The sequence below is a fragment of the Oryza glaberrima genome, chromosome 1, assembly GCF_000147395.1.
Source record: "Oryza glaberrima chromosome 1, OglaRS2, whole genome shotgun sequence".
Classification (NCBI taxonomy): Eukaryota; Viridiplantae; Streptophyta; class Magnoliopsida; order Poales; family Poaceae; genus Oryza; species Oryza glaberrima.
This window is the reverse complement of record NC_068326.1, coordinates 35121352-35137506: the sequence shown is the minus strand read 5'-3', so window position 1 is coordinate 35137506 and position 16155 is coordinate 35121352. Positions and strand designations below refer to the sequence as shown.

Here is a 16155-nt window from a genome sequence, read left to right as displayed (position 1 = left end):
GAGCGTCAATCAACCAGCCGTTGAGAAATTAAAGCTACAAAAATAGCACTGTGAAAAACAGTTATAGGCCCTATTTGGATCCGGAGGGCTATTAAATAACCCTTCGGAATCTTGCTATTTAGAAGTATTAAACGTAGATTGCTGCCAAAACCCATTCCATAACCCCTAGGCTATTTTGAGAGACGAATCTAACGAGGTATATTAATCCATGATTTGCTACAGTGATGCTACAGTAATCAGCCGCTAATTATAGATTAATATACATCATTAGATTCGTCTCGCAAAATAGCTTAGGGGTTATAGAATCGGTTTTGTCGGTAATCTACGTTTAATACTTCTAAATAGCAAGATTCTGGAAGACTATTTAATAACTTGGAGTATCCAAACAACGCCATAGCCAGGAAGTAAATTAAGAACGGCACACGAGTTGTACCGTAGGCGAGCGGGCCAGCGTATTGTTCATTCGAGTTTAACAATATGTGACGGGCCAGTTTTGGATGGTGAGCCAGACCACTTGGACTTCACGTTCACTGGGCTCGGCCCATTGCAGGGCATGACGCTTGCGTCAAAGGCCCATGGCACCGGTTCATCCCTGGGAGATGGGCAAGAGAAATCACAAGGTTAGTTCTATGACACTGGAGTATATGTATGCCGATCATGAACGAAAACACAGTCCAACACTGTACAACCAATGCTGTGGCTGGAAAAGGAACTATATAGATCATAAAAATTACAAAGGACCAATGGCATCCTCTCCACAAGGGTATTTGTTACAGCATCCGACAAGCGCCTAGGAGGATTGAAATTTCATCAATGCATACACCAAAACAATCAGCTCGGTTGTTGGTCATAGAACGGGAGACAAAGCACGGTTTCAACTGCCTCATCAGCACGCTTAGGAGGCTTGTTCTTCTCTACATGCTGAGAGGGGCCCTTCATGGCGTTAGCTTGTGTATCTACAAGGTCAGATTCTGGTTTTCTTTTTTTCTTCTTCATCTCGCCAGTGTTCCGGTTGATGTCGTCAGGATTTGCACTCGCACTTATTTCACGAACTCTGTCAAAACTTTTTGATCCCTGGTCAGTCACAGGGTATGTGGCGACAGGGTTTGTTATGGGTGGTTGTGCCACTTGCTGGATCAGTGCGCTTTGCATTACAACAGGGTAGCCATCTTGCAGTTTAGCTGCCGCAGCCAACCTTTTTCTCTTCATTCTCTCCTCGTTGCGAACCTGGATTAATTAAGAATAGAAAATAATGAGTTACATCATGTGCATGTATTTTTTATAAAAAAACATTTAAGGGGTTATTCGTCCAAAAAATGACTTTGCAGCAAGAGTTGCATGAACTATTCAATTGCCATGTGACAATTGACATAATGTTTCATACTATCACAAGATAACTTCAATCTATAGACAGGCATGCATTTTTTTAAGAAAAAGGGAAAGGACTGATGACCTTCTGCTGGTTGTATAATGATCTCCTTCGCTCCTTCGATCTATTAATTGCATCTTTGATTCCGACATTATCCATGGAACCTTCAGGCCACAACTCCGCCAGCTGGCACAACCAATATAGGCATATAAAGACATGCAGAGCACCATAAGATAAAGGGCCCTAAGATAAATAGTACAGCTAGAAATGATATCTCAACCAAAAGAACAATCCGCTTAACTACTTATAGTGTATAGAAATGCAAGCAAATAAACACCCAGCTTAAAATTACATCTACAAACAGTTAAAGGAAGAAAAACTGGATAACAAGTGGAAGCAGCACGGCAATTAATTTGTCAAATTTGATTTTTAAATATACGTGTAATATTAAGGGGAGACCAGGCAATTGGGTCAACTAAGCAAAAAATAATTCTGCCATGGAAAAGCATAGAGGTCAATAAGTAATGACAAGGGTCAAAACATCAACAGTTACACAAGTTCTGAATCACAATGCGGAAGGAAAGGAATCTCGTAAAGAGAGAAAAGATCTGGTAAAAGTATCACGAGTTCTTTCAACAGACATCATAATGGTCCTTCTAGCTGTTAACAAATATAAATAGTCAGGGCAATTACCTCCACATATAACTTCCTGCTTTGAGGGCCCTTATCTTCGTCCATACCCTGACAAAGTAACAAGTATGCAGATAGATGTACATTTACAGACGAAACCAAACAAGTTAAAAAGAGGGGCAAAGCTGGTATGTCACTGAAATCAGCTTTGTTCTAAAGCAAATCTGCTACTTGTTTAGCTACTAAAAGTTATGAAGAGTAAAAACCACATATACTTGTATATTTATTTCCACCAACATCAAAATGATAAGACCAATAGAACCTTGAAAAACATAATATATCTACATGCTTATACCTCAACGTACAGATCATACAGATCACAGATCCTGTCCTCCAAAGCAGCATCCATTACAGACTTTCCTTTTAAATATCTTTTTTCATCATTCGCAATCTGAAAATCATCAGCTGATCCACTGTGGTGTTCATTGACCTGGTGGCATGTATAAAACATGACATCTATAATCAGAAGTGTTAAAGAAGGATGCGACTCCAATTACCATCGAAACATCCTGCTTCCATTTACCTTGGCCTTGGCAGCCACACGCGATTTGATCATTTCATTGATCTCCATTTTTACACGTTGGAATTTATCAGCCTTCTCTTGTTTAGCGGACAGACCTGATTCTACCATTTCTTTCATGTTTCTCTTTTAAAACAAAACAAAAAAAAAAACACAGATCAGACGGACCAACCAAACAGAGAGTGCAATCTCATGGACATGTAGTTTGAGCGATTGCCAACAAGTTACTACGAGAAGTGGTATGAAATGTTATGTATTGGAGATCATGTTCATACCTAAAATATTTTTAAAAAAACATTTCTTTTTAACAGAGCAGTTTTATTTTTTTTATCAAATCTGAAAAATGCAAAAAGCAAAAGGTCAAATCAAAAGAATAAGCAACCACTATCCTATACTAGCAAAATTTCAGGTACTAAGGAAATGTTTAATTACTCCCATTATTTACCCTGAGTGTCCTTCGCTGCACAAGATGCCCAACTATGCCCATGAGGCGATCCATTAACTCATGTTCTTGAATCTTTCCATGGTTTGCCTGCACAGATCAAATGTATTAGAAGTATGAACTATTAAAAGCTGGCAGGTAGGCAGTACAGGGTTCATGAAATTGAGCACATAAATGTCAAAAGGGAAAACGGGTTCTGGTGTAGCTTGATATCGATTCACAAACCGTGCAGTGCTAGCACTTAGTGCAAATGAACTAATATCTCACTAACTACAGTTGAGAATAAGAAAAGGCTAGGTATTTTACATAATTCACAAGTTTAAGCGACACCAGTAGCTTCCAATGCCGCTCTTAGAGAAAAACTATTGTGCGTAAAAGAGATGCATATATACTGGGTACATAAACCATAAATTTCCGTAGCAAGTATACAAGGCTGAAAAAATTCTGTTAACAGTCACATATAAAAACAGATGGAATTCACACATTTGATAAAATGGAATCACAGGTAGATTTGGTTATGCTACCACATACCGATAGCCTTGCAACTTTGGCAAGTTTTTGTTTTACTTCTGGAGGCAACCGTCTTTTAACTGCTACCTGGCCATTTGGATCTACCTCGTTAATATCGATAGCTGGTGGTCTGTCTGCAAAAGTATTCCAAGTACCTGAAGTTACTTTCAGAACTACTCCGTGATCCATGCTATAAAGCAAGGAAAAGCCATGTGATACTCACATTCAGCAGCAATCTTTTGCAGATCCCGAATAGCTCTCTCAAGTCTAGTGCCTTTAGGTTTGGTACCAGAACCGTCTCTAGAAGTGATTGGCTGCTGGGAAATACGAGTAAAATTGAGTAAACATGCATGTTTATAAGGTCATACAGGTCAAATATACAGCTATATATAGACTGCATGAGGATTTATGTTCATTTTGTGCACAAGTCATGCGACGAACAGAATAGCTCTTACCATTACTTGTCCAGAATACAGTGCACCAGTCGTTGCCATGCCGGAAAATTCACCCATTCCATGTTTTTCTTTTCGATGAATTTTGTTTGATGGATCTCGATTTTCCCCAGTATAGGCTCTTTTTTGTTGGAAATCAAGTTGCATTGAAGTATCCCTATCCCTGTATGCTGAATAGGCATAGTCATATGCCTCAGCAGTTTTTGACCTATGAGTGTAATCAGTAGGCTGGAGTCCTGCAGCTTTATTGAGCTCCGAAGAAGCATACGGCATATCCTTACTAGATATCTTCGTGTATGCTGCAGTATCAGAACCCATGGCAAAATCCATGGATTTCCTTTTGTGGACTCCAGCACCAGTTTTATTCTTCACCACTCTGTTGTCATCATGGTAATACTCGCCATAAGAACCTATGTTGCTACTGGTTAATTTCTTCCCAACATGTGCACCACTTCTTGCAGCGGATTTTCCAGGCATATTGCCAATGCTCGGATAATCAGCTGGAGCAACCTGATTGTTTTCGATATAACCACTTGATGAATCTTTTCTTCTCCTTTTCTTTGGTGCAACATTTGCTGATGTACCAGCTTCACTGCAAAACACAGACAAATTGGCATATATCATCCACTCTAGCATATACATTAATATGCAATGCATGAACAGTTGCACACAAGTAAAGCATGTGTAGAGTGCTACTATTATTTTTTCCACTCCTTCGATTAATTTGGAAAAAAAAACATCTATGCTACCACATATTAATGCATGTGTTTCTGTTAATATGTACTAAACTCTGAAGGATGAAAGTTTCTTGTAATAAGAAATGCACTGCAAATCCCATCAAACAAGATTATCATACTCAATAAAAAAAAATCAAACATCCAATGGAATGGTGTGAGTGTGACAGGGTGTCCTCAATGATGATCAGCACAGGAGGATTGGGTAGAAATATTGTGCCTCTATTGACCCCAACCAAACTAAAGAGATTTTTAGGAATCTTACATCTGTTCCAGCTTCCCTTTGTTAACAAAATACCCATCGTGCTTAGTCCTCAAATTATCGACTTCAAAATACTCATCCTGCAAAGATAAAAAAACATGAAAGCAATCACCAATGAGACAATGACAACACACTCTCAACATATGTACAAATACAGATTTGACAATGCAGAAAATATGTTTGAAGGTGTCACCCCATAAGGATAGGAAGTTTTGCACATGCTATCATACATATAAGCTGGCACTGACTTCTACATAACCCAAGTCATATTAGTACATGATACAGGGGTGAGGGGTCACCCAATATGCTGTGAACATTTGAGTGCCACCATTTCCGAGACATATAGGTAACACTATGTGTAGATAAAGAACCAACTGTCCATATGCCAACGAATCGTACATGACATATGAACTATATAAAGGCCTCATCTTTTCGCTTATGCTTATGCTTATGCTCATTGGCCAAAATTTGAATTTTCAACCTTAAACTTAAAGGCGATTTTGGTTTTTTTTTTTTGGCCGAAGTTTATTTTTCAGCCTTTGCTCCTAGATCGCTAAGAACACGTATATTGAAGTTTTATTCACAAATTACTTTTCGTTTGCAAATATGCTGTTTGGCTTATTCCAATAAGCCAAACAATGGGGCCATAAAACAATAAACTGAGAGTTCATGAAGGTATTACAAGAAGTAAAAATGTGGTGGGTGTTGATGGTAAATCATGAGTTTGTCTTACTGGTATTATCTGATGTGGTCTGCATCATTACATTAACAAAAAGAAAAGAAGTGCACTGATAGACAATCAGAAAAGAGGGAGAAGAAACTAAAGCATAAAATTGCCCCCGAGTTATTACTGGCATATTGACATGAAATTTGGATATGCTTAGAAATACTAACCAATTCAGCATCGTCAATAAAAGAATCTTCAGTGTCATATTGATCATCATCCGGTACATCATCAAGATCTTCTTCATCGCTACTATGTTTGCCCTGGCAATTTTAATACAGAATCAGAACTCAGCGAATGGTGAATACATAGTCAAATAACAGCAGTCCTTACCATGTAAAGGCGCTCAATTTTCTCAATAACAGCATTGAACCGATTTGGTTGTGCTGGATCCTTTGGATCACTTTCTGGAGGATGCACCTGATTCAAAATTTCAAATGATATGATGAACTCGGTGCCAAATACAGAACCTATATTCATTGCTATGCAAACGTACAAGACTACAAGGTCTGACTAAAACATGTAAAATTGAATGGTAAAGGTTTTATGGCATAAACAACATAGTAAATTACAATGTCAACAGAAAATGTCACCGAGTATGGCATAATTTTCTTCTACAGCAGCCATCCTGAAAGAGGTTTAGGCACGGTAAGAGCTAGGCAATAATTTCGAGCAGAGAGTTATCCCAAGGTACCAGGAAGAGACAATAAAACCATTTCAAAATCCGAAACGAGAACGCCAGTAATCAGCCAGCCAAAAATAAAGTCACCCACTACTCATGAGACATAAAAATAGCTTTTCTGCATTTATCCTAACCTAACAAAGCTAATGCCCTGAAGAGGCACAGAAGCTCCACTTTTCCACTTCTGGATCTAGTATTTAGGCTTCGCATCTATCTATTTACATCAGCTCACGAAGAGCACCTAAATCAGCACAGGCATTATTGGCACACAACAGTTGACCAACCGACAGTAGCAGCAGTAATGGTAGCGCTTACCGCACCAGGCTGACCGGGGAGCGCAGGGAACGCCGGGTCGGACGCCGCCACCGCCACCGCCGGCGCGGCGGGCGGCGGCGAGGCGGCCGCGTGGCCCGCCTCCTTGAGCAGCTTCTTCCACGACACGATGGTGGTCTCCCCGGGCCGGAGCTCCACGGAGAAGACCTGCCTCCGGCACCCCGCCGCGGCGGCTGGCGCCTGCTGCGCGGCGAGAGGGAGCGGGGCCGCCACCGGCGCAACCCTAGGCGCGGCCGCCGCCGACGCCGCCGCGACGGAGGAGGAAGGGGCAGCCACGGGGTCTTCCATGGCGAGGCTGGGGGAGGCCACGGGCTCACGGCATCAGATCGAGGGGAGCTAGGGTTTTGGGAGGCTGAGAGGAGGAGGAGGAGGAGGAGGAGGAGGAGAGTGAGGCGGAGAGGGAGGAAGGCGCTCTAGGTTTTTTTGGTCGGGGAAGGCGACGCGGCGGCGGGGGGGGTGGGGGTGGGGTGAGGCGGGGGTTAACCGCCGTACGTAGATTTCTCGTCGCCGTCGTTGGCTCGGCGTCTCGCCGCCGTTTACCTTTCCCGTTTCCGAGCCCGGAGAGGGTATCGCTTGCCTTGATGGACGCGCGCGTGGGCCGGGGGAAATGTGGTTTGGTTGACTCGCGCCTGTCTTGGGCCGTGATTGATTCAGCCCAGTCTGCCAGTTTGCTGTCTTAAATTCTCGGAGGCCCATGTAGAGAAATCCATCTATCCACGTGGAAACGTGGGCCATGGCCATTGAGCGAAATCAGATTGGAAAAAAGTATAATTTCACTCCCTCAACTATCGCCCGAGTATGATTCATATCCTCCAACTACAAAATAGGGTACATCGACCCCTACAATTATCAAAACCAGTGCAAACAATGTCCCTCGGTGGTTTTGGCTGACGTGTCGCCTACGTGGCGGTTTTGGCTGAGTCTTTGTCCTACGTGGCGCGTGGCATTAGAATAAAAAAATAAAAAAAAAATGGGACCCATATGTCATTCATAAAAAAATATATTATGGGACCCACATGTCATCCTTCCTCTCCTTCCCTTCTTCCTCCCGTCTTTCTCTTTCCCTTATCTCTCTCCCAGCCTTTCTGATCGAAGCGGCGGTGGCGGCGGTCGGGAGCAGCTGCGGTGGTGGTGGGGAGCGGCGACAACGGCGGTCGGGAGCGGCGGCGGTGGCAATGGGGACGAGGTAGTGGGGAGCGGCGGCGGTAGCGGTGGGGACAAGGCGGTGGGAAGGGGCGGACATGGGCCAATGCTCGGGCTCGACGGCGGCGCAGAGTAGGGCGACCTCGGTGAGCCTCAGCATGTCGCCGTGGCGGTCCCGGTCAGTGACGATCTCCACATCGAGGATGTCTGTCGACCACTCATGGCTCAGTGCCAGTTGCGCCCACTCCGCCAGGTCGTCGTCCTCGTCGACGGGGACCTTCCCGGTGACCACCTCGAGCAGCACGAGCCCGAGGCAGAACACGTCGGCATGGGAGGACAGCCACCTCCCGCGCATGAACTCCGAGCACTTGGCCGCCGCGAGACGGTGACCGTGGTGCAGAAGCAGCGGGTAGAACCTGTGGTCGGTCAAATTGGCCACCGGCACCACGTCGCCGCCGCTGCCGGGCGCCGGGAAGACGACGAGCACGTTCGACGACTTGAGGTTGCCGTGCGGCGGCCGGTGGACGAGGTCGCCTGGCTCTGGACACGCGCGTGCACCACCACTGGACGCAGCCGCCGCTCCCTACCATCGTCCCCACCGCCACCGCCGCCGCTCCAGAGAGAGAGAGATAAGGGAGAGAGAGGGGGAGGAAGAAGGGAAAGAGAGGGAAGATGACATGTAGGTCCCACAATACTTTTTATTGTGTGAATGACATATGGGTCCTACATATTTTTTTTATTTTTGTTTTTATTCTAATGCAACGTAAACGCTACGTAGGACTAAGACCGGGTCAACACTGCCGCGTAGGCGCCACGTCAGCCAAAACCGCTTCCAAAACCACACAGGGATATATTTTGCATGGGTTTTAATAGTTAGAAGAGTCAATATACCTGATTTTGTGGTTGGAGGTTATGAATCATACTCGGGGCATAGTTGAGGGAGGCCGTGTTTAGTTGCAAATTTTCTCTTCAAACTTCTAATTTTTCCATCACATCAAAACTTTTCTACACACACAAACTTCCAATTTTTCCGTTACATTGTTCCAATTTCAACCAAACTTCCAATTTTGACCTAAACAACAGCCGGAGTCAAAGTACTTTTTCCAATCAGATTTGAGCCGATCATGATTTGAACTCTTCAAAACTACTAGTAATTTTCAGTTCGAATTCATGAAAGTTCACATCATGCTATACCTACACCTAGCATGTATAGGACTGGACTGTATTGGTACTAGTACTACAGAGTATCATAGCCGTACGGGTATCATAGACAAGACAATACAGAAAGTACAGTGTCCTGGAAACGTCAATGATCAAATCGACCATCAATCCCTCCTCACCTTTCGGCTTTCCATCAACCGGAATCAAATCGGATAGCGAAGCAAAGCCAACGGAAGCAAAGTAAACAGGGCATTGCCGTTTCTGGAGCTCCCCTACTGAACCGCCTCGAAAGCCTCCTCATCACCATTCCTCTTCCTCCCATGGCGAACTCCTTTACTCCTCCTCCACCCCCACCGCCTCGCCCATCCACACCGACGCCAAGGCAGCGCTTGTTCTTCTTGTTGTTGTTGTTGGCTTCGCGTTGCTGCTAAGCTAGCTGGAGGAAGGAGGAGGAGGAGGAGGAGGCGGGATGGGGCGCGGGAAGATCGAGATCAAGAGGATCGAGAACTCCACCAACCGCCAGGTGACCTTCTCCAAGCGCAGGAGCGGGATCCTCAAGAAGGCCCGCGAGATCAGCGTCCTGTGCGACGCCGAGGTCGGCGTCGTCATCTTCTCCAGCGCCGGCAAGCTCTACGACTACTGCTCCCCCAAGACCTCGTGCGTCCCCCCCTCTTCTCCTCCCCCTGGTTCTTTTGCACATAATATTTTTCAGTGTACTCTTTGTCTAGATGATAAGGTATATATGCAAGAATCGTTTTGATGCAACAACTAGGTTGAAGATTTTTACTCTACTCCCCCAAAAAAGGGAAAAGTGAGATTTTTACTCTACCAACTTGCCAGGACCGGAACTGTGTTTTTGTATTGGTTAAAGTCAGTTTCTTTTGCAGGAAATGCCATGTCCTTACTCTTTTTCCTAAAATCGGTTTTGAGTTATGCTGATATAGTATCTTGAACCACTCGCATCTGTTGCACTGACATGCTTGATTAACCTTCCAATGGTGGGACATGTATAAGGCTATCAAGAATCTTGGAGAAGTACCAGACCAATTCCGGAAAGATACTGTGGGATGAGAAGCACAAGGTATTTCAGAGCTACAATAGTACACTGTTTTTAGATCCGGAAAGAGTGATTTCTGACTGATGAGCACATGAATCTTTTCAGAGCCTTAGCGCGGAGATTGATCGAATCAAGAAAGAGAACGATAATATGCAGATTGAGCTCAGGTAAATTCTTCAGCCTTTAAATAGGGTTGTTTCCTTTTCATTTGGACTTCAGTATTACTGTATTGGTATCCGCGGAGATTACAGTCAAACCCGTTGTCATGGATTCATGGTACAGGCACTTGAAAGGTGAAGATCTAAACTCTCTGCAGCCCAAAGAGCTCATCATGATTGAGGAGGCACTTGACAATGGGATAGTGAACGTGAATGATAAACTGGTAAATATGTCTTTTGCATTTGCCTTCTCAATTCTTTTAACCTTTCAGCAGTTGACCATATAGGTATTAGCACTCATGAAATTTCTTTGCTACTGATGTTGCTTTGTTTGTTGGTATAGATGGACCACTGGGAAAGGCACGTGAGAACTGTATGTATGACCTAGTTTGGATTATTGAATATATGACTATTTCTCATGTGTTTTGTTAGCCACGGGCGGTTTCCTTTTATATTTTGGTCTCATTATTGTTATCTTGATCAACTGAAGGATAAGATGCTGGAAGACGAGAACAAGCTGCTGGCTTTTAAACTGGTAGGTTAATTTGCAGAATGATCTGGATTTTTGAACTTCAAATAAATTGTCTGCATACCATTTCACTTATGTTCAGCATGTAAGCTATGTTTGCACATTGTTTTAGTAACCTCTTTTGATTTAGATTATAACTATGGATTATCTACTTGATTATAAGAAAAAATTAAATATTTTTAGAAATAAACTCAATAGATCGTTAGTGGTCTAAGCAATGGAGTAGAAGAATGTTTTCTGAAGCATGGAGCAAATAATCTGTTTTGATAATCCAATGAGTAATCTGAAAAGAAGAGGAGTTTTAGCTATCCCATCGTATGAATGCTTTCGTCATAATTTCTATGACCATTTTTTTTTCAGTGATAACTTAATGTTCTATAAGGAACCCAAATGAAATTCCTAAGGTGTTAAAAGCACCCAAGGATCTTTCCATCAGTTATGGAAGCTGGCAATATTAAGCAATCAGAGGATTTAAATGCTTTGCATATCCTGATTTCTATCACACATTACTCATTTTCAACAATGAATTGAATTCTGCTTTACCTTGTACTAGTATAATACTGCCACAGCCCACATAAGGAAATCAACTACTCCTTACCTAAGCCACAGCCCACATAAGGAAGTATAAATTAGACTTGCAGTGCCTGCAAGATGTGGTAGTTTATCATATACTCTCTTACCTAAGCCATTTTTTTTCATCCTTCTCATCCAGCACCAGCAAGATATAGCGCTGAGCGGGAGCATGAGGGATCTTGAGCTTGGGTACCATCCAGACAGGGACTTTGCGGCCCAGATGCCGATCACCTTCCGCGTGCAGCCCAGCCACCCCAACCTGCAGGAGAACAATTAAGCTGCTAGGTTGCCCCGCCACTTCGATCAGTTATCTCATCCACTGATCCACCACTGGATTGAATGTCCTAGTGCATTGTCAACTGTATCCCTGTTTTCATGTCTGTTTCGATGAACTATTGAGCATGTCATATGTGAGTTGCTTTGTGTGCCAATATATAGTCTGTCTCTAGTACAAGCTCTGTGCTTGCCATTCTGCCTCTCTGTAGATAGCACCAGCAATGGAGCTACCTCAGATATCAGTAACTTCGTGCAAGCTGCAAGGTATGCTTGTGTTATCACCGCATTTGTCAGATGGTGAATAGTAGTTTGTGATTGTAACAAACAATTTATGCAAGCTTGGTTTCATGCTAATGTCGTTTCACTTGCATTTCAACACATGATATACTGTCAGTTACTGAGTTACATGACTCTGAGGCTCTGAGCATCAGTTAGCTACCACTTACAAATTAAAGTACAGTATATATTATGCATAATATCATTAGCATTCCAACACAAAGACAGTGATACACTGTCATTTACATCAACTATTGGTGTTGACTAACTCTGAACATCAGTTGGTCTGCATTCGTTGCAATTTTACATGCTGCAATAAACTGCAGCATTGCAGCACGTAAAATTGCAGATCCATGGATGTCTCCAAACTCAAAACATATTTCTCGTTGCATCCATCAACGATTGATACCATTGCCCTCACCGGAGCATGTCGCCGAAGTCCATGAACGGGCCGCTCAGCACGGACGAGGCGCTGAAATTGGCTTCGCCTTCGTCGAACGCGATCCTCTGGCCGTACGGCTGCGGCCGTTCCGGCAGGTCGGGCACGTCCATGTCGCCCTCCAGCATCCTCAGCGCCTCCGGCATGGTGGGGCGGCACGCCACGGTGACGTGCGCGCACAGGATCCCGACGAGCACGAACCTCTCCATGGCGTGCACCCCGGCGGGGCCCTCCCGCTCGCGCAGCGCCGCGGCGACCACCTCCGCCGCGCGCCCGGCCCTGACGAGCGCCCACGCCCAGTCGGTGATCAGCACGACGCCGGAGGGGTCGGACAGGTCGAGCGCGCGCCGGCCGCTCATCACCTCCAGCACCAGCACGCCGAAGCTGTACACGTCGCTCTTCTCGGTGAGCTGCCCGTACAGCGCGTACTCCGGCGAGAGGTAGCCGTGCGTGCCGGCGACGCGCGTCGTGACGTGGGACTGCCCCTCCCGGCTCCGGCGAGCCAGGCCGAAGTCCGCCACGCGCGCGCGCATGTCGGTGCCCAGGAGGATGTTGGTCGCCTTGATGTCGCGGTGGTAGATCCCCGGCTTGACGCCGTGGTGCAGGTACTCCAGCCCCCTCGCCACGTCGAGGACCACGCCGCGCCGCTGCGCCCACGACAGCGGCGGCGGCCGGCGTCCGCCATCGCCGCCGTCCTTGAAGATGTAGTGGTCGAGCGAGCCGTTCGGCATGTAGTCGTAGACGAGGAACATCTGCTTGCCCTCGTCGGCGTCGTCGTCGGAAATGCAGCACCCGCGCAGCGGCACGAGGTTCCGGTGCCGGAGGTGGCTGATGATCTCCACCTCGTTGGTGAACTCCTCGTCCCCGCCCTCCATGTCCGGGTCGAGCATCTTCTTGACCGCGACCACGGACCCGTCGTCGAGCACGCCGCGGTACACGACGCCGAACCCGCCGCGGCCGATGAGGTTCCGCTCGGCGAACCCGCAGGTCGCCTTCGCCAGCTCGCCGAGGCTGAACAGAACCGAGCCGACGTTCGGCCGCGGGCGCGACAACCGCCGCTCGCCGGAGAGTCGGCGGCTCTTGCTCCTGATGCTGTCCTGCCTCCTCCTCCATACAAGCAGCGCTGCTATGACGGAGACGAGTAGCGCGGAAGCGACCGGGATGGCGGTGGCTACCGCCATGTTGGTGTGGTTGGAACTGGACGCCGGCGACGAAGAAGACGAAGGGGTGGAGAGAGCGAGGCCGAGGGCGCAGTTGGCGGTGCCGGGGGAGGTCGGACCGGCAGAGCTGGAGACGCCGGCGGCGTAAAGGACGGTGAGGTAGAAGCAGTTCTGCGGATTGGTTCCCTTTGCGGCGGCGGCGACGAGTCGACCTGAGGCGTCGATGGCGGCGGCGAGGCAGCTGGAGCAGAGCGACAGGTCGGCGAGGTCGGAGCCACAGGAGGAGTTGAGGCTGCCAAGAACCGCGGCGTTGCCAACGGTGGCGACGTACTGCTTGGCGGTGGTGACCCCGGCGCAGTAGGACGGCGAGATGGCGAGCTGGGACGAGACGGGCCAGCAGGCGGGAACGAGCGTGTCCTGGAGCGAGAGCGGCGGCGAGGCGAGCTCGTCGGAGAAGGCGCCGAGGCAGGCGGCCGAGGCGTTCGCCGACGGTAGCCGGAAGTGGCCCGTGGCGCGGAGGCGCGCGGCGAGGCCGACGCCGAGCACGGAGAGCAGCGTCGTGCAGCAGGCGGTCTGGTTGGCCACCGGCGGCATGCACGGCGCGGTGTCCCACGGGAACGACCGCACGTACCCGAGGTCGAGCGGGCACGCCGTCGAGCTGTTCCCGCCCCCCGCCGCCTTCACCGCCGGCGACACCACGCCCATCACCACGGCGGCGGCGGCGGCGAGCCGGAAAAGCGGCGCGGCGATCGCCATCGCGGCGGATGGATTCGAGATCCGGAGAGCACGAGCAAACAGATGTGGAGTAGCGCTGTGACTCGTGCCTCGAGACGTTTTAAGCGCCACTGGGAGTCTATGGCTCGTGGGCCCAACCTGCAGAGGTCAAAAGTGGGGCCGACATGTCAGACGTTGGCCCGGAAACCGCCACGCCGCGTCGTTCGCGGGAAGCAGCCGCTGCGCGCCATGGAAAGCATCGGACTTGGCATGTTGCTCACTTATCTCTGAATTTATCACATTGGAGTATTCGGTATTCCTGTAATTATTCAGATTTACGTCTTCTGCTTGTGTGGCTGTGGTAGTATCAGTGAATGGATGCAAAAACACCTCAAATTCTCAAAGAGTTCGATAGGTACAGGGAAAAAAAAAAGTGTAGAAAGCCAAGGTCCAATTCTTTCTAAGGATAACTAGTGAGTAGATTAGTGGCCATGGCAGTCTTTTTCAAGCTGTGTTCATAGTCAAACACTCAAATTGCATCCGGGATTCAGGATTATGCTAAGGAGGTCAACTCAGAGCAGCTGTGGTTTCGATCTCACGGTGAGAATCATGAGAAAGTTGGTTCCATGTAGCTAAAAAGATGCATCACGGGGTGGTTGATAGCTACCTTTGCAGCGAACAAACAATCTGGTGAGATGATGATGCTAAACTAGATAGATCGAGCCAACGAACTGATCGATACTTTATACTAGTTCTTACTTCTCAGCGATGCAGTAAACTGTAAACATTTCTTCGTCGGTTCAGGTTATCATCTTCAGGGCATCTATGTCAGGTTCTCCTTTTCCAAGTCAACGCTAATCTTGAAATGCATAGATGATCAATCCAAGATCGTCAAGAGCAGTAGCTCCATTCGTGAACAAACATTTTACCAAAGTTGGGGTTTTTCCACCGTATATTTGCCCGTGTTTCATAGTCATGAAAAATTAAAGAGAAAATCAATTGTATACCGCTAAAATTTTAGCTAATCCCTTATATGTCCCTGAATTTTGCTTACTTCCTTCTATACCCCTCAAATTTGATTTTGACCCCTTCTATACCCCTCCCGTCAGTTGACCGTTAGTTGACTATCTAATTTCTATATGAATTATATTATTAAAAATGTAAAAGCTTCTCGCATGAGACTATTATAGTTATTAGTTTGTTGTGCGATGCATTATTTATCCCAAAATTTATTTTTAGATAATGAAATAAAAAAATATGTATTTATTTTTAAAAAAAGACATAAAAAATTAGGAGCATTCATACAAAGATAGGACTACCAATGTTCACAATATTTTTTTATAAATGCTCCCGATTAAAAAATCCACTGTCCTATTAAAATTTCAAATAAAAATTTTAATTTATTACATTTGTTTTATTTCTAAAATTTATGTCAAATTTTTTTGCACTAATTATTTAGTCTCATTAGTTTTATAAAATGTACATACTGTGCACTCAAACAAAATTTTTAATCGTTTTTGAAGCCTATATTCAAACCTAAAGTATCAAGGGCAAAAGGACATTTGCAACCAAATATAATAGTGAAATGATGGAAAATGTAACGGTAGGGATATGGAAGGGATCAAGTTAAAAATTTAAGGGTGTAGATTGTAGAAGAGATCGGGTAAATTTCAGGGGTACGAAAGGGATTAAGTGAGGGGTACACAGGGAATTTACTCAAAATTAAAAGAATGAACGGCCCGTGGAGCAGGTTCGGATAATGCTGGACTTAACTGGATCGAAAAAGCTATCCGCTATCTGAATTTTATTGGCCTACTTAGATCGAAAAAAAAAGGAATAAGTTCACTTCGTGACCCTCAAAAGCGATCGAAATCTAATCCGTGACCCTAAACCACAAAACTAGATATCTTGACCCCCAAACTTTTGAAACCGGTGCAATTTGACTCCCTCG

At 46.1% G+C, this 16155-nt stretch overlaps 3 protein-coding genes across 4 annotated transcripts; 1 reads left to right on the top strand and 2 right to left on the bottom strand.

Moving 5' to 3' along the window:
- Positions 1-697: 697 nt before the first annotated feature.
- On the bottom strand, positions 698-7183 carry LOC127756117 (ubinuclein-1-like). 2 transcript variants are annotated; one of them, XM_052281575.1, is made up of 13 exons: positions 6701-7183; positions 6037-6123; positions 5874-5966; positions 4983-5059; positions 3987-4575; positions 3755-3848; positions 3553-3665; positions 3025-3111; positions 2583-2705; positions 2355-2489; positions 2063-2110; positions 1454-1555; positions 698-1227 (listed from the first exon to the last, which is right to left on the bottom strand). In XM_052281575.1, the coding sequence occupies exons 1-13, from the start codon at positions 7004-7006 to the stop codon at positions 832-834; spliced, it is 2250 nt and encodes a 749-aa protein (XP_052137535.1). In that variant the 5' UTR covers positions 7007-7183; the 3' UTR covers positions 698-831. The 2 variants fall into 2 exon arrangements, with proteins under 2 accessions (XP_052137535.1, XP_052137536.1); XM_052281576.1 differs by having other exon boundaries at positions 3755-3845.
- Positions 7184-9284: 2101 nt separating this feature from the next.
- LOC127754850 (MADS-box transcription factor 2) lies at positions 9285-11770 on the top strand. The gene is made up of 7 exons (XM_052280449.1): positions 9285-9679; positions 10037-10103; positions 10185-10246; positions 10362-10461; positions 10581-10610; positions 10728-10772; positions 11479-11770. Exons 1-7 carry the CDS (start codon positions 9492-9494, stop codon positions 11614-11616), a joined length of 630 nt encoding a protein of 209 aa, XP_052136409.1. The 5' UTR covers positions 9285-9491; the 3' UTR covers positions 11617-11770.
- LOC127754840 (probable receptor-like protein kinase At1g11050) lies at positions 11705-14315 on the bottom strand. Its single transcript, XM_052280439.1, has one exon. It carries the CDS (start codon positions 14244-14246, stop codon positions 12309-12311), a length of 1938 nt encoding a protein of 645 aa, XP_052136399.1. The 5' UTR covers positions 14247-14315; the 3' UTR covers positions 11705-12308.
- Between the last annotated feature and the right edge of the window lie 1840 nt (positions 14316-16155).